The sequence below is a fragment of the Ornithorhynchus anatinus genome, chromosome 7 (genome assembly GCF_004115215.2).
Source record: "Ornithorhynchus anatinus isolate Pmale09 chromosome 7, mOrnAna1.pri.v4, whole genome shotgun sequence".
Lineage (NCBI taxonomy): Eukaryota > Metazoa > Chordata > Mammalia > Monotremata > Ornithorhynchidae > Ornithorhynchus > Ornithorhynchus anatinus.
In genome coordinates, this window is record NC_041734.1 from 77,883,297 (window position 1) to 77,906,478 (window position 23,182).

Sequence of the window (23,182 nt, forward strand, 5' to 3'; positions counted from 1 at the left end):
AGACATTAAACTCCCTCGTCAAACTTCCTGTCGCCTGGCCCTACCATCTCTTTCCCCTAATGACCTGGCCACGTCCTTTGTCAACCAAACTGAAGCCAGCAGGCCTGACCTTCCCAAATCTCCCCCGTCCTCTCCAATTCCCCCCGCTCTTCCACCCTCTTTGACTCTCTTTATATCCCCTCTAGTAATTCAAGAGATGTTTCACCTCCTATTTAACTCTCCCTCCTCCACCTGTGCTTCTGACCCATTCCTTTACACCTTTCTAAGACACTCAACCCCTCCCTTCTTCCCTCCTTGACTGCTATTTTCAACTGTTAACTTTCCAACAGCTTCTTCCCCGCTACTTTCAAGTGTGCTTACAGATTCCCTATCCTCAAAAAAACCCTCCCTTGACCCCAATGGTTTCCTCCAGTTATCGCCCCATCTCTCTCCTACCACTCCTCTCCAAATTTCTTGAGAGAGAAGTTTACACCCGCTGTTGCCTCTTCCTCCAATTCTCTCTTCGATCCCCTTCGATCTGGCTTCTGCCCACTTCATTCCACAGAAACAGCCTTCTCTAAGGTCACCGACGACCTTCTCACCAAATATGATGGCCTCTGCTCTATCCTAATCCTCCCTGACTTCTCAGCTGCCTTTGATGCTGCAGGCCACCCCCTTCTTCTGGAAATTTTTATCAAACCTTGGCTTCACTGACACTGTCCTCTCTTGGTTCTCCTCCTATCTCACTGACCACTCCTCCTCGGTTTCTTTTGTTGGCTTCTCCTCTACCTCCCACCCTTTAACTGTGGGAGTCCCTCATGGTTCAGTTCTAGGTCCCCTTCTATTCTCCAGCTACACCCATTCCTTTGGAGAACTCATTCGCTCCCATGGCTTCAACAACCATCTCTAAGCAGATGATTCCCAAATCTACATCTCCAGTCCTGACTTCTCCTCTTCCCTGCAACCTCACATTTCCTCTTGCTTTCAGACATCACTACCTGGATGTCCAGCCAACGATTCAAACTAAACAGGTCCAAACTGAACTCCTATCTTCCTACCCAAACCCTGTCTTTCCTTTACCTGTAGAAAAGACCACTATCCTCCCTATCTCACAAGCCCAGAACCTTGGCGTTGTCCTTGACACATCTCACTCATTCCATCCATACATTCAATTTGTCATTCAATCGTATTTACTGAGCGCTTACTGTGTGCACAGCACTGTACTAAGTGCTTGGGAGAGTACAATAAAACAATAAACGGACACATTCCCTGCCCTCAGTGAGCTTACACTCTAGAGAGGGAGAAAATCCTGTCACCAAATCCTGTCCATCCTACCTTCATAACATTGCTAAAATCCTCTCCAAACTGCTACCACTCTGATTCAAGCACTTATTCTACCCTGTCTTGATGACTATATCATCCTCCTTGCTGACCTTCTTGCTTCTCCCCACTCCAGTTCATACTTCACTCTTAATAATAAATAATAATTACAATATTTGTCCAGCGCTTACTATGTACAGTTACTGTACTAAGCGCTAGGGTGGATAAAAGATCAGGTTGAACACTATTTCTGTCCCTCAAGGGGCTTACGGTCTCAACCCCCATTTTACGGATGAGGCAACTGAGGCACAGAGAAGTGAAATGACTTGCCCAGGATCACACAGCAGGCAAGTGGCAGAGCCGGGATAAGAACCCAAGACCTTCAGACTTCCAGGCCCGTGCTCTATCCACTATGCCATGCTGCTTCTCACTCTTCATTCATTCAATCGTATTTATTGAGCACTTACTCTGTGCAAAGCACTGTATTAAGTGCTTAGGAGAGGACAATATAACAGACACATTTCTGCCCACAACGAGCTCAGTCTAGAAGGGGAGACAGACATTAAAATGAATTACAGATATACACAGATAAATACATACAGACGTTAATATAAATAAATTACAGATAAATACAAATGTGCTATGGGGATGGGAGAGAGGATGACCCAAGGAGCAAGTAAGAGCGGCACAGAAGGGAGTGGGAGAAGAGGAGAGGAGGGCTTAGTCAGGGAAATCCTCTTGGAGGAGATGGGCCTTCAATAAGGTTTTAGAGTGGGGAAGAGCAATTAACAGCCTGATACGAGGAGGGAGGGCGCTCCAGGCCAGAGGTAGGATGTGGGTGGGAGGACGGCGGCAAGACAGACGAGATGAAGGTACAGTGAGAAAATGAGCATTAGAGGAACGAAGTGGATTGGAATAGGAGAGTAGCAAGGTGAGGTAGGAGGGGGCAAAGGGATTAAGTGCTTTATAGCCAATGGTGAGGCCCAGAATTGCTGTTGCTGACGCCAGGTAATCCAAAACATTCATTCATTCAATCGTATTTATTGAGCGCTTACTGTGTGCAGAGCACTATACTAAGCACTTGGGAAAGAACAATATAACAATAAACAGTGACATTCCCTGCCCATAACGAGTTACAGTCTAGATGGGGGAGGCGGGAAGACATCAATACAAACAAATAAAATTACAGAAACAGTGTGAGAGCAGAAGGTCCTCCTGGTCTCCCCTCTAGCTGCTATGGTCTTATTCCTCCATTATACTTCTCTCTTTATGACCTATTCTCCTATGTGGATACATATTTGCTACAGTTACCCTAATTATTATTTCTCCTTTATAAGGATCTCTTTATGACTTATTCTCCTACGTGGATACGGATTGACTGCAATTATTCTAATGAATCCCTCTTGTATCCTTGTGGCACTAATATTATAAAGTCAAATGACTGCTTCACCCTATTGTGCGTATTATGATCTTTGCGGCTCCACCTCACACGTACAGTACTTCAGAATCCAAGGAACCCAGGGTCTTGCGACCCCTATTTCAAGATAACTCTGCTGCATGGATCGTTTTTCTAAAAACAAAAAAATTCAGTCCACGTCTCCCCACACCTCAAGAACATCCAATGGCTGCCCATTCATTTCCGCGTCAGAGACCCTCCTCACCTTCGGCTTTAGAGCCCTCAATCTGATCTCTCCCTCCTCACCCCACTGATCTACTCCAGCCCATCCCGCATGTTTCTCTCCTCTAGCACCAGTTTACTCACTGTGCTCCAATCTCCTCTATCTCGCCGACGACCCCTTTTCAACATCCTCCCTCTAGCCCAGAACTCCTTCCCTCTCCATAGACGCCAGACAGCCACTCTCCCCACCTTCAAAGCAGTATTAATATCACATCTCCTCCAAGAGGCCTTCTCTGATTAAGCCCTCTTTTTGCAGGCTACTTCTCCCTTCTGTGTCATCTACACACTTAGACTTTTGATATTGGTCCCACCCTCAACCCCACTGCACTTACTTATGTTATCTTTAAATTATATGTTAAAAATTATTTATTTATACTGATGTCTCTCTTCCCCTCTAGACTCTAAGTTTGTTATGGGCAGGACATGTGTTCGTGAACCCTGCTGCACTGTGCTCTCCCAAGTGCTTAGTAAAGTACTCTGCACATAGTAAGCACTCACTAAATACCATAGATTAATACTTTATACTTTGTCCATCTCCCCCATTAGAGTGAGAGCCCCTTGTGTGGAGAGACTGTCTCTCATGCTTCTAGTTGTCCTCAGTGCAGAACACAGCAACGAGTGGTGTTCAATAAATACTTACTTTTATTCCTACCCTTGCCTCTGCCTCCCTCACTCTGCCACCAAAATGTGTCCAACCGACTGGGGTTTTATTCCATGCTTTCCCAGAAGCATGGAAATTCATTTATTCATTCAATAGTATTCATTGAGTGCTTACTATGTGCAGAGCACTGAACTAAGCACTTGGGATGTACAAAGAGACAGTTCCTGCCCTTTGACGGGCTCACAGTCTAATCGGTGGAGACAGACAAGAACAATAGCAACAATCATTTCCAGCGCTTGCTTCTTCCAACCAGTAGGATTTATTGAGCTCTCACTCAGGGCAGGACAATGTACTAAGCGGTTGGGGCACACAGTAGAGAGTTTTCAGGAGGTCTGGTAGCTAAAAGATCCCTCAAAAAGTGAGAGGAGAGCAGTGGGCCGAGACGGAGCCCCAGATCCCAGCTTCCACCAAGTCCCCCTGCATTGATCGTACTTATATTGAGTGCTTACGTGATCAGAGCACTCTAAGCGCTTGGGAGAGTTCAATGTAACAATATAACAGACACGTTCCCTTCCCACAACAAGCTTACAGTCTAGAGTGAGACTTAAGATCCGGCCTGCACTTTGGATGGGGTTTTTGTTCTTCTGGGAAACAGCAGGAATTCAAGCTGCAGCTCAAGAGAGAGAAAAGCAAAATTCTGCCAGGAAGGGGGAACTGAAAACAAGAATCTTAGTACAGTCTAGGGGTTTAGGGGTTCAGTACAGTCTTCTGCACCCAATAAGTGCTCAAAAGATATCTGTGATCGATTGGCTGATCGAGCAGAGGCCCAGGTTATATCCAATCCAACTAAAACTTCCAGCTCTGATTGGAGGAGTTGTTACATCTCCCAGTAATACTGATGATGGTATTGATATTGATTACACACTCACTGTACACCAAGCACTGTGCTCGACGCAGGATAGTCAGGACATGACCCCTGTTCCACATGGGGCTCAGATTCTAAGGGGGAGGAAGACCAGGCAGGTAACAATGATCGCTGCCTGGTACAGCGAACTCCCCGGGCCCGGCCCTCTTCTTCTTTGCTTACCATTTTCTTCTTTGGAAGATGATCAGTCAGAAGGAATAACATATTCTTCAAGTCTTCTTGGGTGATGTCCTCCGACAGTTCAAACAGCATTTGCCTGGGACAGAGAGCCAATTCGAGGAAGGTTTTTTCTTGCGGACATGGGAGATGTCCAGCCTCTGTTTCCTACTTTTTGTGTGCTTAACACAGTGCAACACACCCAGTGGGCATTGGGTAAATACCAACACAACAACAACTTCTGTTCTTCATTCATTCAATAGTATTTATTGAGTGCTTACTATGTGCAGAGCACTGTACTAAGCGCTTGGAATGTACAATTCGGCAACAGATAGAGACAATCCCTGCCCAATGACGGGCTATTATTACTGCTTGGCCAAGGATCCTAAAAGGAAGAACACGACCTGCCCGGGTCGATCTCGCTGAGAGTAGCTTTTAGAGGCAAACTGGTTAATAAGGAAAAGTGCTTCAATATGTTATTGTATTAAGTAGTGAATAAATGCCTAACACTGTGTGCTAACAATAATAATAACAATAATAACTGGTATTTGTAAGTACTTACTATGTGTCAGGCATTATTCTGAGTGCTGGGGTGGACATAAACCAGTTGGGTTGGACACAATCCCCAGCCCACATGGGGCTCACAGTCTTAATCCCTATTTTATCTTAATCCCTATTTTACAGATAAAGTAACTAGGGCAAAGAGATGTTAAGAGACCTGCCCTAAGGTCACACAGCAGATAAGTGGCGGAGCTGGAATTAAAACCAGGTCCCTCTGACTCCAGGCCCGTATGCTATCCACTAAACCATGCTGTTTTGGTAAAGGCTGAGGTAGATAGAAGGTAATCAGATTAGACATAGCCCTTGTCCTTTATATCCCTTGGATTCTCCCAAGCATCACTGTATCCTCCCAAGCACTTCCTACAGTGCTCTGCACACAGTAAGCGTTCAATACATACCTCTGATGGGCCTCCCAGTTAAGGGGCGGGAAAAGATAGTAATCCCCATTTTCAGAGGAGGAAACGGAGGCCCAGAGAGATGAAGTGACTTGCCTAGGGTCACACAGCAGGCAAGTAGCAAGGCTGGGACTAAAGTCCGGCTCTCCTCCTTACTGGAAGGGAACTTGTCAGCTAACTCGGCTGTACTGCTTTCTCCCAAGCCCTTAGTACTTTGAACGTAGTAGGTGATCAATCAACCCTTTTTGGGAGGAAACAGTCTTTTCATTGTACATTCGCTTCTGTCAGGAATGTGTTTTCACTCCTCATTTTAGGCAGAATCAGGGAATGTTCTTCAAACTACGCAACTCAGTCTGGATACGGAGCGATATGATATCAGAGGCCATTGTGGCTATAGACATGCACAGCCCTAAGCTTCTCGGGAGCAGGGATAGTAGCTATGAACCTCGTTGCACGGCTGCAATTGCCCAAGGCCTTAGTATATGGGGGAGTGGATAGAGCCCGGGCCTAAGAGTCAGAAGGTCACGGGTTCTAATTCCAGTCCGCCACGTTGTGAGGCAAGTCACAACAGCCTTGGGCAAGTCACTTTGCTTCTTTTGGCTCCAGTGCCCTCATCTGTCACACAGGGATTAAAACTGTGAGTCCCATGTGGGACAGGGACTGTGTCCATCCCGATTTGCTTGTGTGTATCCACTCCAGCGCTTAGTACAGTGCCTGACGCATAGTAAGGGCTTAACAAATACCACAATTATCATTATTATAATTATTACAGTGTCTTGCACACAGTGAGCCACTGAGCCACAGTGCTTCTCTGAAGTCAGCCCCCACATTCCTCGTCCCACATGGGACTCATGGCCTAAATACGAGGGAGAACAGTTATACCAACCTCATTTTGCAGACAAGGGAACTGAGGCCCAGCGAAGTGAAGTGACTTGCCCAAGGTCACACACAGAGGACAAGAGGCACAGCCAGGCCTAGAACCCGGGCCCTTTGAGTCCCAGGCCTGTGCTCTTTCCATTAGGCCATGCTGCTTCTATTGAGGTGTGGTGAACTTAGATGTGGGGCAGGGGAGTTCTTAGCAGCAAATGTTTGGATACCGCTGATTTGGGTGATGCTAGGCATCAACCAATGAGGCTGGAGAGTACCTAGTAATAATTATTATTATTATCATTGTTATGGTATTTGTTAAACACTTACTATGTGTAATAATGATAACAGTTATTGGAGTGTTCATTAAACACTTACTATGTGCCAAGCACTGTATTAAACCCTGGGGGTAAATATGAGATAATCAAGTCATACACAGTCACACGGGACTCAGTCTAAATGGGAGAGAGAACAGGAATTGAATCCCTATTTTACAGATGAGGAAACTGAGGCCGAGAGAAGTAGAGTGACTTGCCCAAGGTCACACAGGCGGCACAAGGAGGAGCTGGGATTGGAACCAAGGTCCTCTGACTCCCAGGCCTGGGCTCTTCCCACTGGGCCACAGTACTTCTAATTTTCTTTCTAAGCAGCATCGTGGGAGGGCTGCAGGTTGGAAAGGCTGAATATTCTCTTGTTCTGGAGAGCAGAAGTTCATTGAGAAGCAGCATGGCACAATGGCTACAGCCCGGGCCTGGGACTCAGAAGGTTGTGGGTTCCAATCCCGGCTCCGTCCCTTGTCTGCTGTGTGACCTTGGGCAAGTCACTTCACTTCTCCGGTCCTCAGTGACCTCATCTGGAAAATGAGGATTGAGACTGTGAGCCCCATGTGAGACAGGGACTGTGTCCAACCCAATTTGCTTGGATCCAACCCAGCGCTTAGTACAGGCCCTGGCACACGGTAAACGCTAAACAAATACCACAATTATTATTATTCATTCATCTTTTTTGAGTACTTACTGTGACACATTCCCTTCCCACACAGATATGCTCCCTTTATTCATCCCCCACCCCACAACACTTGTGTTCATATCTGTCATTTATTTCTGACCCTGTCTAGACTGTAAGGTCACTGTGGGCAGGGAATGTGTCTGTTATGTTGCTGTATTGTCCTCTCCAAAGCGCTTAGTACATGCTCTGCACACAATAAGCGCTCAATAGACAATAGATGCGACTGACTGAATGACCGAGCTCAAGGTTAAGCAGTCTCACCTGAATTGAGAGAGTTTGCCCTTGGTGGGCAGCTCCTTGACGACCTTCTCCTTGGTGTAGCCTACATGCTTGAGCAGAGCGTGCTGCCTGATGTGGTAGAGGAGCTCGACCACCACAAAATGGTCTTCCTGGTCGAGCCTGTCCCCCTCCTCTAGGTGCTGGAAGATTTCCTTGGCGGATCGCACCTTCTCCAGCTTCTTGAAGGGGATCCAGTCGCTGCAGAGGAACTTGAGGGCCTCCACCTCTTCGCTGCCCAGGTTCTTGTCGATGTTCAGGAGCTGCTCACGGAAGCTGAGGCTGCGGTCGTCGTTCATGCTGCCGGCTCCTCCTCGTCCCGCTACGGGCAGCCGAGCACTCTGCGCGAGAGGAAACGGAGTCCGTCCTCTCCCAAAAGAGTGCTCCGCCTCAATGGCGGGGAGGGGAGGATGAGTCTGGCCAGCGGGCCTCTGCTCCGACTGGGGGATAGGCCATGGGGCAAAGAGGCAGAAGACTTGGGTTCTAGTCTCTGCTCTGCTGAGGGACACTGAGGAAGTCAATTCACCTCTTTGGGCCTTAGTTCCCTCATCTGAAATTTCCAATTAATTGTATTTACTGAGCACTGTGTGCAGAGCGTACTAAGCGCTCGGGAGAGTACAGCATAACAGACATGTTCCTTGCCCACAATGAGCTCCACAGTCAGTCACTGTGGAGAGAAAGAGAGAGAGAGAGAGAAAGAGAGAGGGAGAGAAAGAGAGAGGGAGAGAAAGAGAGAGAAAGAAAGAGAGTGAGAAAGAGAGAGAAAAGGAGAGAACGAGAGGGAGAGAAAGAGAAACACACATGTGCCCAGGTGGTGACCATCAATTCCACACTGGCAGTTTCTGGCACCCTCCCATTCCCAGATCCTCAGGCTGAACCTCACCTCCCCCATACCACCCCAACACACCCAAGCGCACCCCACGGGGTATCGTTAGGTTAGCCTCGTTAGGTGAGGGGTTAGGACCGTGGAACCGTGGATGGAGGGTGGGAAACGCTTCCCCATCGACTCACATGCAGTTAGCTGGGATCCGGCCCCCAACCAGCTCCACCATGACCACTGGGCACTGCAGATAAGGAAAAATGACATTGTGACTCAGGCCCTGCTCAACCCTGCCTTCCTTCCCGCCCTCCCTCACTCCCAGCCTCTTTCTCGACCCCCCAGCCCACAGTTATGTTTTTTCCAACTTTAATCCCAATGACAGTTGCTGGGGTCCCAGGAGGGCGGGCCAGGCAATTGAGGAAGGGAGAGAGTGGGATCCTCCTCTGCAGGAACTAGATATAGCACCGAGGTGGGGCTTCGGCCTATATACAGTCATTTATATTGATGCTATTGATGCCTGTTTACTTGTTTTGATGTCCGTCTCCCCCCTTCTAGACTGTAAGCCCGGTGTCTCTGTTGCCAAATTGTACTTTCCAAGCACAGTGCTCTGCACACAGTAAGCGCTCAATAAATAGGACTGAATGAATCAGCAGACAACCCTAAACCCTCCTTTCTTCTTCTCCTTCTCCCTTTGGCATCGTTCTGACTTGGTCCCTTTATCCAGCTCTTGGTAATAAAAATTATAATAATGGTACTTGCTAAGCAATTACTCTCTGTGCCAAGCAATGTTCTAAGCATTGGGGTAGATACAAGATAATCAGGTTATCCCACATTGGGCTCACAGTCTTAATCCCCATTTTATAGATGCTGTAACTAAGGCACAGAGAAGTAAGTGGCTTGCCCAAGGTCACATAGCAGACACATGGCGGAGCCGGGATTAGAACCCACGTCCTCTGACTCCCAAGCCCAGGCTCTTTCCACTAAACCATGCTGCTTCGTATAGTGCCTGACACATAGTAAGCACTTAAACACCATAATTATTACTATTATTCATTCCGTCTCCCCCAGACAGCCCCAGAGCACTGATGTCTATATCTATAACATTATAGTCATTCATTCATTCAACAGTATTTATTGAGTGCTTACTATGTGCACAGTACTGTACTAAGCGCTTGGAATGAATCATTCGGCAACAGATAGAAACAATCCCTGCCCATTGACGGGTTTACAGTCTAATCGGGGGAGACAGGTGGACAAAAACAAGACAACTTAATCAAATGAAAGTCTAGAGGGGGAGACAAACAGCTCACTGGGCAGGGAATGTGTCTATTGTCTTGTTACAGTGTACTCTCCCCAGTGCTTAGTACAGTGATAATAATAATAATGTTGGTATTTGTTAAGCGCTTACTATGTGCCGAGCACTGTTCTAAGCGCTGGGGTAAACACAGGGGAATCAGGTTGTCCCACGTGGGGCTCACACTTAATCCCCATTTTACAGATGAGGGAACTGAGGCACAGAGAAGTTAAGTGACTTGCCCACAGTCACACAGCTGACAAGTGGCAGAGCTGGGATTCAAACTCATGAGCCCTGACTCCAAAGCCCGTGCTCTTTCCACTGCGCCACGCTGCTTCTCTATACAGTGCTCGGCACACAGGAAGCACTCATAAAAACAACTGATTTATTGACATAAGTGGGCCATAACCCCAAGGTTAGGCATATTGGAGGGTGGTTCCTAACAGACTGCAAACTCCTTGAGGACAGAGATCATGTCTAATACCACAACACTCTCCCAAGCACTTAGTACAGTGCTCATTTTAGAGTAAGCATTCAGAGTAAACACTTCTCTGTGCCTCAGTTCCCTCATCTATAAAATGGGGATTAAGAATGTGAGCCCCATGTGGAACAATGTGATTACCTTGTATCCCCCCAGCGCTTAGAAAAGTGCTTGGCACACAGTAACCACTGTGTGTAAATACACTGTGTGTAAAAACCAGTAAATACCATCATTATTATTATTATTATTTAATCTCTCTTTGCCTCACTTTCCTCATCGGTAAAGTAGGGATTAAGGCTGTCAGCCCCTCATGGGACAGGGACTGTGTCCAATTGATGAGCTTGTATCTACCCCAGCTCTTAGTATAATGCCTGGCACAGAGTAAGCGCTTAGAGAAGCAGCGTGGCTCAGTGGAAAGAGCGCGGGTTTGGGAGTCAGAGGTCACGGGTTCTAATCCCAGCTCTGCCTCTGGTCAGCTGTGTGACCTTGGGCTAGTCACTTAACTTCTGTGCCTCAGTTACCTCATCTGTCAAATGAGGATTAAAACTGTGAGCCCCACATGGGACAACCTGACCACCTTGTATCCCCCAGCGCTTAGAACAGTGCTTTGCACATAGTAAGCGCTTAATAAATACCACAATTTATTTAACAAATACCAATAAAAAATGAATAAATGAAAATTACTGATTAGTCATATTGTGAAGTATTCCAGTTTTTAGCTACCTTCATCTCTGGAGATGTCTCCCGTGGTGAAATTCACTTTATGTGTGTGTGGCTCTCCTACTTACCACCCTGAAATTTCTTCTGCCTTCAACTTCACCAGAATGCAATCCCTCTAATTTTCAAAGTTCTCCAGAAACCCCACCTCCTCCGGGCAGGCTTCCCTGGGAAATTCCCAACTCCAAGCTGTGTCCGCCCTCCAGCTTCCCTCAGCCAAAATGGGGCATCGTTTCTTCAGAGAGGGCAATCCCCTTCCCTTCAACCAGCTGCTCCTCAGGGAAAATCCCGAGGGCGGTGATTCCAATATCCACCACTCCTTTTTCCCCCCGTCCTCGTGCTCCTCAATCTCCCTCAGTGATCCTCCCTTCTTTTCCCTGCATATTCCACTTCCTCACTCTTTTCCCTCCCTCCCTACACCATTTATTCAATTGTACTTATTGAGCACTTACTATGTGCAAAGCACCGTACTAAGCGTTAGTGTTTATTAATAATAAGAAGAATAATTGTGGTATTTGTTAAGTGCTTCCATTGTGCTAGGCACTGTACTAAACGCTGGGGTAGATATAAGCAAATCAGGCTGGACACAGTCCCTGTCCCACATTGGACTCACAGTCTCGATCCCCACTTTACAGGTGAGGTCACTGAGGCCCAGAGAAGTGAAGTGACTTGCGCAAGGTCACAGACCAGAGAAGTCATGGATTGGAACCCATGACCTTCTGACTCCCAGGCCCATACTCTATCCACTGCATCTTGCTGTTTCTCTAATACTGCCTTTGGAGGAGTAAGTGCTCAATAAAGCCACTGATCAATTGATAAAATGGCAACGGTTCATTAATCATAACAATGTTGGTATTTGTAAAGCGCTTACTATGTGCCGAGCACTGTTCTAAGCACTGGGGTAGATACAGGGTCATCAGATTGTCCCACGTGAGGCTCACAGGTAATCCCCATTTTCCAGATGAGGGAACTGAGGCCCAGGGAAGTGAAGTGACTTGCCCACAGTCACACAGCTGACAAGTGGCAGAGCCGGAATTCAAACTCATGACCTCTGACTCCCAAGCCCGGGCTCTTTCCACTGAACCACGCTGCTTCATTATACCCACTTCAAAATTTAACACTTTGTCTTTGAGAGACCCTGAAAGATTCGCTTTACAGATGAAAGAAGGAGCTTCTGGAGAGAGTTGATGACACAGAGAGAAAGACAGAGAGAGAGTAAGCAATCTCTCTCTCTCTCTCCGCCACCCAATCCCCCACTGCACCTACCCCCGCATGACACCTTGCCCCCTGTCAGGTCAGGCCGGAAGGTAGGGCAGGCCTGGGGCAGGCCTGGGGCAGGGGTTCACGACCAAGGAGGGGTGCCGCTCAATTAATCGATCATATTTATTGAGCGCTTTCTGTGAGTGGAGCTCTGGACTAAGCGCCTGAGAGAGTCCAATGGCCCAGTACCACAGACAAATTCCCTGCCCACATTGAGCTTACGGTCTAAGGGCTGCCAGCCTAAAGAGTCTCCCCCAGCCCGGGGCAGGGGCTCAGGGCCACCAGGGGGTGCCAGTCCCAATCTAGCCACTCTCCCTCATGCTGTCCTGGGGGCAGGGGCTCTAAGTCACCAGGGGGCGCTACTCCCAATGTAGCCACCCCGGGGTGGGGACTCAGGGCCACCAGGGGGCGCTACTCCCAGTCTAGCCACTCTCCCCCAGCCCGCCCCAAGGCTGGTGCTCAGGGCCACCAGGGGGCGTTACTCCCAGCCTGGCCACCCGGGGCAGGGACTCAAGGCCACCAGGGGGCACTACTCCCAGTCTAGCCCCTCTCCCCAACACTGTCCCAGGGCAGGGATTGAGGGCCACTGGAGGGCGCACCTGCCAGCCCAGCCCCTCTCCCCCAGGCTGCCCCGAGTCAGGGACTCTCAGTCTCCAGGGGGCGCTACTCCCAGCCTAGCCAGCCGGGGCAGGGGCTCAGGGGCCACCAGGGGGCGCTACTCCCAGCCTAGCCATCCGGGGCAGGGGCTCAGGGCCACCAGGGGGCGCTACTTCCAGCCTACCCTCTGTCCCCAACCCTGTCCCAGGGCAGGGACTGAGGGCCACCAGAGGGCGCACCTGCCAGCCCAGCCCCTCTCCCGCAGGCTGCCCCGGGTGTGGGGGCCGTCAGTCCGCAGGGGGGCGCTGCTCCCAGCCTGGGCAGCCGGGGCGGGGGGGTGGGGGGTGGCTGAGGGCCACCGGGAGGGGGCGCTGCTCCCTCCGGGCGCGGCCCCGGGCGACGGCTCCCGTCCGGCCGGCGGGGGGCGCTGCTCTCCGTCTCTTGCCCAAGTGTACTTTCCGAGCGCTCAGACCAGTGCTCTGCAGACCGTAAGCGTCCAATAAATACCACCGAATGAAGAAATGAACCCCCACACTCACACCTGCACGTTCGCACCCCCACCCGCCCCCCGAGCGTCCGTGCCCTGGTGGGCGAGGAGGGGGCTCCCGGGGCTGCACGCTGCCCATCACCACCTCTTCCTCCTCCTCCTCCGTCCAGTTTGCATTTCTTAGAAAGCGGCCCGGGGGGAGGGGAGGGGGCGGGGGGGTTCCCTGTCCCACAAGGAGGAGCAGGAGAGTCACCGGTCACCTACCTCCCCGGCCCGAAGCCATGGTCCGTTGCCCCTCTCCGCTCCTGGCCGGTCCTGGCCGGTCCTGGCCGGCGGCAGCAGTAGGTGGGAAGCAGGAGGGATTCCGGGAAGTCCCTTCCCGCGCGGGCCCTTCCTGCTCCGCCCAGCGCTCCGCCCAATGCTTAATGCTCCGCCCACCACTCCGTACTCCGCCAATGCTTACTGCTCCGCCCCCACTCCCCCCCTTCCAAGCCCAACGGTTCATTCAATCAACTGTATTTATTGAGCGCTTACTATGTGCAGAGCACTGGACTAAGCGCTTGGAATGAACAAGTCGGCAACAGATAGAGGCGGTCCCTGCCGTCTGACGGCTGCACGGTCTCATCGGGGGAGACGGACGGACGAGGACGATGGCAATAAATAGGGTCGAGGGGAAGAACGTCTCGTAAGAACAATGGCAGCTAAATAGAATCGAGGCGATGTACAGTTCATTAACAAAATAACTAGGGTGATGAAAATTGATACAGTCGAGCGGACGAGTACGGTGCCGAGGGGATGGGAAGGGAGAGGGGGAGGAGCCGAGGGAAAAGGGGAAAATGAGGCTTTAGCTGCGGAGAGGTAAAGGGGGGATGGCAGAGGGAGTAGAGGGGGAAGAGGAGCTCAGTCTGGGAAGGCCTCTTGGAGGAGGTGAGTTTTAAGTAAGGTTTTGAAGAGGGAAAGAGAATCAGTTTGGCGGAGGTGAGGAGGGAGGGCGTTCCGGGACCGCGGGAGGACGTGGCCTAGGGGCCGACGGCGGGCTGGGCGAGAACGGGGGACGGTGAGGAGGCGGGCGGCGGAGGAGCGGAGCGTGCGGGGTGGGTGGTAGAAAGAGAGAAGGGAGGAGAGGTAGGAAGGGGCAAGGTGACGGAGAGCCTCGAAGCCTAGAGTGAGGAGTTTCTGTTTGGAGCGGAGGTCGATAGGTAACCACTGGGGTTGTTTAAGAAGGGGAGTGACAGGCCCAGATCGTTTCTGCAGGAAGATGAGCCGGGCGGCGGAGTGAAGAATAGACCGGAGCGGGGCGAGAGAGGAGGAGGGGAGGTCGGAGAGAAGGCTGACACGGTAGTCTAGCCGGGATATAACGAGAGCCCGTAATAGTAAGGTTGCCGTTTGGGTGGAGAGGAAAGGGCGGATCTTGGCGATATCGTAGAGGTGAAACCGGCAGGTCTCGGTAACGGATAGGATGTGTGGGGTGAACGAGAGGGACGAGTCAAGGATGACACCGAGATTGCGGGCCTGCGGGACGGGAAGGATGGTCGTGCCATCCACGGTGACGGAGAAGTCTGGGAGCGGACCGGGCTCGGGAGGGAAGATGAGGAGCTCAGTCTTGCTCATGTTGAGTTTTAGGTGGCGGGCCGACATCCAGGTGGAGACGTCCCGGAGGCGGGAGGAGATGCGAGCCCGAAGGGAGGGGGAGAGGACAGGGGCGGTTTGCTCTGCCATCTGTCTGTCTCCCCCGATTAGACCATAAACCCGTCAGTGGGCAGGGATTGTCTCTATCTGTTGCCCAATTGTACATTCCAAACGCTTAGTACAGTGTTCTGCACAGAGGAGGTGCTCAATAAATACAATTGAATGAATGAATGAATGAATGTGAGCTCGTTGTTGGGCAGGGTCTGTCTCTGTTGCCCAATTGTACTTTCCAAGCGCTTAGTACGGTGCTCTGCACATAGTGAGCGCTCAATAAATACGACTGAATGAATGAATGAATGAATGAGTGCGAGCTCGTTGTTGGGCAGGGACTGTCTGTTGCCAAATTATACTTCCAAGTGCTTAGTACAGTGCTCTGCACATAGTGAGCGCTCAATAAATACGATTGAATGAATGGATGAATGAGTGTGAGCTCGTTGGGCAGGGACTGTCTGCTGCCAAATTATACTTCCAAGTGCTTAGTACAGTGCTCTGCACATAGTAAGTGCTCAATAAATACTATTGAAGGAGTGAGTTAGAGGGGGGAGGGCATTCCAGGACAGCGGTAGGACATGAGCCGGGGGAGAAGGAGGCCCAGGGAGGAGGTGAGGGGCGGCAGAGGAGCGGAGTGTGCGGGCTGCGGAGTGAAGTCTGGACGGAAGTGGGGAGAGGCAGGAGGTTGGGAGATCAGAAAGGAATGATGATTCACAAGTCCAGTGGGGATATTATGAGAGCTTGTACCAGCAAGGGAGCAGTTTGGACGGTGAGGAAAGGGCAGATCTTGGCAATGCTGTGAGGGTGAGACCGGCACTTGTCTGCTGTGTGACCTTGGGCAAGTCGCTTCACTGTGGACGGCACGACCATCCTTCCTATCTCGTAGGCCCACAGTCTCGGTGTCATCCCTGACTTTGCTCTTTTACCCCACACATCCAATCCGTCTCCAAGGCCCACCGTACTCACCTTCACCACATCGCCAAGATCCACCCTTTCCTCTCCACCCAAACGGCTATCATACTGGTACAAGCTCTCATAATATCCCAGCTGGATTATTGTGTCAGCCTGCTCTCTGATCTCCCTTCCTACCCTCTCTCCCCACTCCAGTCTATTCTTCATTCCGCTGCCCGGATCATCTTCCTGCAGAAGCGCTCTGGGCCTGTCATTCCCCTCCTCAAAAACCTCCAGTGGTTGCCTATCCATCTCAACATGAAACAAAAACTTCTCACTCTGGGCTTCAAGGCTGTCCATCACCTTGCCCCCTTCTACTTCACCTCCCTTCTTTCTCTTGCCCACCCCGCACGCTCCGCTCCTCTGCCGCCGCTCGCCTCTTCACTGTCCCCCGTTCACGCCTGTCCCGCCGTCGACCGCTGGCCCACGTCCTCCCGCTGTCCTGGAATGCCATTCCTCCTCACCCTCTGCCAAACTCACTCTCTTCCCCCTTCAAAGACCTACTGAGAGCTCACCTCCTCCAGGAGGTCTCCCCACACTGAGCCCCCGCTTTCCCTCTGCTCCTCCTCCCCTGCCCACTCCCCCGACTCCCTCCCTCTGCTCTTCCCCTTTCCCCACCCCACAGCACTGGGATATATTTGTATATATTATTTATTACTCTATTGATTTTGCTAATGATGTGTTTATATCTATGATCCGATTTATCTTGATGATACTGACACCAGACTACTTGTTTTGTTTTGCGGTCAGACTCCCCCGTTGTGAGCCCCTGTTGGGCAGGGATTGTCTCTATGTGTTGCTGAATTGTTCACTTCAAGTGCTTAGTACAGTATTCTGCACATAGTAAGTGTTCAATAAATACAATTTACTGAATGAACTTCTCGTGCCTCAGTGACCTCATCTGTAAAATGGGGATGATGACTGTGAGCCCCATGTGTGGCAACTTCATTCATTCATTCATTCAGTCATATCTATGATTCTATTTATCTTGATATTTATGCCAAACTACTTGTTTTGTTTTATTCTGTTTTGTTTTGTTGTCTGTCTCCCCCATTTAGACTGTGAGCCCGTTGTTGGGCAGGGATTATCTCTATCTCTTGCCAAATTGTCCATTCCAAGCTCTTAGTACAGTGCTCTGCACATAGTAAGTGCTTAATAAATATGATTGAATTAATTAATTAATTTATTGAGTGCTTACTGTATGCGGAGCACTAGACTGAGCACTTGGGAGAGAACAATACAGCAATAAAAAGAGACAATCCCTGCCCACAACGAGCTCACCATCATGTGGGGAGGAGGGGGGTCTGGAGAGACACCAATGCAAATAGACATAATAACAGTAATAATAATAGTGATGATATTTGTTAAGCACTTACTATGTGCCAAACACTGTTCTAAGCTCTGGGGTAGATACAAGGTAAGCAGGTTGTCCCACTTGGGGCTCACAGTCTTAATCCCCATTTTACAGATGAGATAACTGAGGCACAGAGAAGTGAAGTGACTTGCTCAGGGTCTCACAGCAGACAAGTGGTGGAGGCAGAATTAGAACCTATGACCTCTGATTCCCGAGCCCGGGCCCTTTCCACTAAGCCACGCTGCTTCTCTATCTGTTCTAAATAATGGGATAGATAGAATTTCATCAGGTCGGACACAGTACCCGTCCAGCGTTGGGCTCAGGCCCTAAGTAGGCGGGAGAGCAGGGATCGAGTCCCCATTTTACAGATGAGGAAACTGTGGCACAGAGAAGGTAAGTAAACCCAAGGAGGATCATGACCCTTGGGTTTACTGTAGCCCAATTTCTCCTTTAATGACGTTGAAGAGAGAGAGAGACCTGAACTCAGTGTGACTTTAAAATAATAATGACGATAGCAATTATATTTATTAGGTGCCACCTAAGCCCTAAGGGCTGAGGTAAGTACAAGGTTATGAGATTGACAAAGTGCCTGCCCCCCTCAGACGGCCATCTAGTTTATCCCTGCTCTACAGAGGAGGAAAGTGAGGCCCAGAGAAGTTAAGTGACTCGTCCAAGGTCACACAGCAGGTCTGTGGCCGAGATGGAATTCAAACACGGATTTCCTGTCTCCCTGTTCCACGTTCTTTCCACCAGGCTACTGAGGGGTTTCAGAGGAGAAAAGGGATTTGTGGGGAAGCACCGTGGCTTAGTGAAAAGAGCTCGGGCTTGGGAGTCAGAGGTCATGGGTTCTAATCCTGGATCCTCCACGTGTCTGCTGTGTGACTTTGGGCAAGTCACTTAACTTCTCTGTGCCTCAGTTTCCTCAACTGTAAAATGGGGTGGAAGACTGTGAGCCTCGGGTGGGACAACCTGATAATCTTGTATCCACCCCAGTGCTTAGAACAGTGCTTGAGCACATAGTAAGCGCTTAACCAATACCATCATCATTATCATCATCATCATTATTATTATTATTATTATTATTATTAAACCGTTGTCACCATTTGGCACAGTCAATCAGTGGTATTTATTGAGCTCTTACTCTGTGCAGAGCACTGTCCTAAGTGCTTGGAAGAGTATAACAGAATTAGCAGATACGTTCCCTGCCCACAGCCAGCTTAGAGCCTAGAGGGGACAAGGGAGTGTCCTGTAATGCTGGAAAAGTATCGCTGTCAATATTTACATTGGGCTTCACTCAGTCCCGAATGTGGGTGACGACAATCCATCCATCGGTGGCTTCTCCAGTTAACCCGGCAAGTCACGACTTGAGATCGTGACTCCCCAGCCAGCCGCTTACCCCATTTGCAACCTGGGTTCCCAGCCCTATGACTCATTTAAAAAACCCCCCACCATCATGGTGCAAAGAAAATCATTAACTTTCTCCTCTCCATCCCGCTAGACTGCAAACTCCTTGCCGGCAGGGAACATGTCTACCAATTCTGTTTCCTTGTGCTCTCCCAACCGCTTAGTACAGTGCTCTGCGCCCAGTAAACGCTCAGTAAATACGACCGATTGATCCCTGTGATTTTGATCGTGAGTGGTAGAAGTTCGCCGCTGAAGCCTAATCAGACTTTACAAGCTATGAAGCATGTGCATTCTGGAAAAGAGATTTTTGGTTCCTTTCTTGGTGTCATCTCGAGTTTCACTTCCTAAAGACATCGATTCTCTGAATAACTACCGAGGTATTTCACTTTACGTTCTCTGTTGTGGGCGGCTGGGTTGTGGCTAGGGCTTTGCATCAAGCGTCCTCGAAAACGAGGTCTCAGCTCAAATGGAGCATGAAAAGTGTAAACAAGAGCAACCCTAAAGTGTAGCCTATCCTCTCTCCCTTACCAAGAGGCTTTTTTTTTCTCTTCTCTGACCTCTGCCCTCTGATCCTCCCCCCTCCCTTGCCATCCCCTCAGCACTGTACTCGTCTGCTCAACTGTATATATTTTCATTACCCTATTTTGTTAATTTTGTTAATGAAATGTACATCGCCTCGATTCTATTTAGTTGCCATTGTTTTTACGAGATATTCTTCCCCCTGACTCTATTTATTGCCATCGTTCTCGTCCGTCCGTCTCCCCCAATTAGACCGTAAGCCCGTCAAACGGCAGGGACCGTCTCTATCTGTTGCCGACTTGTTCATTCCAAGCGCTTAGTACAGTGCTCTGCACATAGTAAGTGCTCAATAAATACTATTGAATGAATGAATGAAAGGACGTTGGGTCTAAAAAGGAATGAGAGAAGGCATCCACGATGAACGTGGTCGGTGTGGCTTCATGTTGAGCGGGCCAGAGAGTCTCTCCACCCCGGGAGCCTTGGCATGAGTGTGTCCAGGGTGGCGGCCGCGGTCATCCAGCAGGTCGAAGAGGAGCTGGATGAAGAAGAGAAGGAGACGCTGGTGTTCCTGTGCCGGGACCTGGCCCCCGACCTGCCCTCCGCGGACGTCAGGGAGCTCCCGAGGGCCTTGAATGACGGGGACCAGCTGACCCTGGCCGCTCTCTCCGAGTTGCTCTACCGAGTAAAGCGGTTCGACCTGCTCAAGAGGATCCTCAAGACCGAGAGAGCCACCGTGGAGGCCAACCTGATCAGGAGTCCCCGGCTCGTCTCCGATTATAGGTGCTTTTTGTTTTTATGGTATTTTTATTAGTAGTAGTAGTGACAATAATAATAATAATTATGGTATTTGTTAAGGACTTACTATGTGCCAGACACTGTACTAAGCACTGGGGTAGATATAAGCAAATCGGGTTGGACACAGTTCTTGTCCAAGGAGGGGCTCACAGTCTCAATCCCCATTTTTCAGATGAGGGAACTGAGGCCGAGAGAAGTAAAATGACTTGCCCAAAGTCACACAGCAGACAAGTGGTGGAGCTGGAATGAGAAGCAGCTTGGCTCAGTGGAAAGAGCCTGGGCTTGGAAGTCAGAGGTCATGGGTTCTAATCCCGGCTCCAACCCTTGTCAGCTGTGTGACTTTAGGCAAGTCACTTCACTTCTCTGGGCCTCAGTGACCTCATCTGTAAAATGGGGATTATCTGTGAGCCTCACGTGGGACAACCTGAAGACCCTGTATCTACCCCAGCGCTTAGAACAGTGCTCTGCACATAGTAAGTGCTTAACAAATACCAACAAAAACTCCTCACTCTAGGCTTCAAGGTTCTCCATCCCCTTGCCCCCTCCTACCTCTCCTCCCTTCTCTCTTTCCACTGCCCACCCCGCACTCTCCGCTCCTCTGTCGCCCGCCTCCTCACCGTCCCCCATTCTCGCCCAGCCCGCTGTCGACCCCTGGCCCACGTCCTTCCGCGGTCCTGGAAGGCCCTCCCTCCTCACCTCCGCCAAACTCATTCTCTTCCCCTCTTCAAAACCCTACTTAGAGCTCACCTCCTCCAAGAGGCCTTCCCAGACTGAGCTCCCCTTTTCCCTCTGCTCCCTCTGCTCCCCCCTACCCCCCCTTTCACCTCCCCTCAGCTAAGCCCTCTTTTCCCCCCTTTCCCTTTGCTCCTCCCCCTCTCCCTTCCCCTCCCCTCAGCACTGTACTCGTCCGCTCAACTGTATATATTTTCATTACCCTATTTATTCTGTTAATGAGATGTACATCACCTTGATTCTATTATTTTGTTAATGAGATGTACATCACCTTGATTCTATTTATTTGCTATTGTTTTAATGAGATGTTCTTCCCCTCGATTCTATTTATTGTTATTGTCTGTCTGCCTCCCCCGATTATACGGTAAGCCCGTCAAAGGGCAGGGACTGTCCCTATCTGTTAACGATTTGTACATTCTAAGCGCTTAGTACAGTGCTCTGCACATAGTAAGCGCTCAATAAATACTACTGAATGAATGAATCTCAACTATCTGGCTGCCGACCTCTCGCCCACATCCCGCCTCTGGCCTGGAACTCCTTCCACCTTCTTATTCAACAGATTATCGATCTCCTCCACCTTCAAAACCTAATTGTAGGCACATCTCCTCCAAGAGGCCTTCCCCAGCGAGGCCCTCATTTCCTTTTCTCCCGCCCTTTTCTGTGTTACCCTTGTGCTTGGATTTGCACCCTTTATTCACCTCTCCCTCAGCCCTACAGCACTTATGTCTCTATCAGTTATTTATCTCGATTATTGTCTGTCTCCATATTGTCTGTCTCCGGCTCCAGCCATAAACTCGTTGTGGGCAGGGAATGTGTCTACCAACTCTGTTATAGTGTACTCTCCCAAGCACTCAGTAAGTGCTCAATAAATACGATTGATTGATTGGTAACACCCCTACGTGGTAGGGAAAGGCAGGTATTAGCTCAGTTAAAAAATGAGGGAACAGGCAGAGATTAAATCACTGTTGAAAACACCACTATCCACAGTCACCCAGTCACCAACCAAAACCTGGAAATCTCTTCACAACATCTCCAGAATCCATCCCTCCCTTTCTATCTAAATGCCACCATTCTGGTCCAAACACACACTGGGAGTTCACTGTGGGTAGCGAATGTGTCAGTTTATTGTTGTATCGTCCTCTCCCAAGCTCTTAGCACAGTGCTCTGCACATAGTAAGCGCTCAATAGATACGATAGAATGAATGGATAGATGAATTCTAACACAACTAGAATGGGAGCCCTTAGAATGGGAGCCCCACATGGGACAAGGACTGTGTCCAACCTGATTAACTTGTTTCTGCTCCAGTGCTTAGAACAGTGCTTGGCACATAGCACCTACAAATCCTTCTCTGCATCAAGCAGAAACTCATAACCATATGCTTAGCCCCTCCTTTCCTCTTCTCCCACTCCCTTCTGCATCACCCTGACTTGCTCCCTTTATTCATCGCCCCCTGCCCAGCCCCCCACCACTTATTTCCATATCCGTCATTTATTTCTTTCTATTCATGTCTGTCTCCCCCTCTAGATTGTAAGATCCTTGTGGGCAAGGAATCATCTGTTTTTTGTACTCTCCCAAGCGCTTAGTACAGTGCTCTGCACACAGTAAACGCTCAATAAATACCATTGAATGAGTGAATTCACTTCACTCATCAACCCAAATCCTAGAAAGTCATTCCAATATATAAATATATATATTATGGGCCTCTAGAGGCTTGCCCTCAGAAGACATGCAAATAATGGGAAACTGTTTCACTCAACTGGCTAAGTGTTTCTGACTGATCACAGCTCTGAAGAAAAATTGAGAAGATGTATAGTCCCAACACAAATTATCAACGTAAGAAAACTTATTGCCGTTTCTAGAGAATGAATAAGGAAATGAATAAATATTAAAAATAAAAAAAATCAGAACTTTCAAGTGAAAAACACAAGTTCCTGGATCATTCATTTTCAAGGGGCCCTAGGGAAAAAATCTGCTTTCTACTCAGAGTTTTGGGAGAGGGTTAAAGATATCATTTACCCATACTTACTAAAGATAATAATAATAATGTTGATATTTGTTAAGCGCTTACTATGTGCAGAGCACTGTTCTAAGCACTGGGGTAGATACAGGGTAATCAGGTTGTCCCTCGTAGGGCTCACAGTCTCAACCCCCATTTTACAGATGAGGCAACTGAGGCACAGAGAAGTTAAGTGACTTGCCCACAGTCACACAGCTGACAAGTGGCAGAGCTGGGATTCGAACCCAAGACATCTGACTCCCAAGCCCGGGCTCTTTCCACTGAGTTACGCTGCTTCTCTTAACTGCTACTATAATAAAATAAGAAT

At 49.4% G+C, this 23,182-nt stretch overlaps 1 protein-coding gene across 2 annotated transcripts in view; it reads right to left on the reverse strand.

Moving 5' to 3' along the window:
• LOC100092695 (caspase-10-like) overlaps positions 1-13,813 on the reverse strand; it is a 39,538-nt gene extending 25,725 nt beyond the window's left edge. For both annotated transcript variants that reach the window (XM_029068276.2, XM_029068275.2), the window contains exons 1-4: positions 13,687-13,813; positions 8,778-8,830; positions 7,752-8,107; positions 4,666-4,759 (exon numbers count right to left, since the gene is read on the reverse strand). In XM_029068276.2, the coding sequence (XP_028924109.1) occupies positions 4,666-4,759; positions 7,752-8,065 (408 nt within the window). In that variant the 5' untranslated portion in view covers positions 8,066-8,107; positions 8,778-8,830; positions 13,687-13,813. The remainder of the gene's footprint in view (positions 1-4,665; positions 4,760-7,751; positions 8,108-8,777; positions 8,831-13,686) is intronic.
• Positions 13,814-23,182: the final 9,369 nt, after the last annotated feature.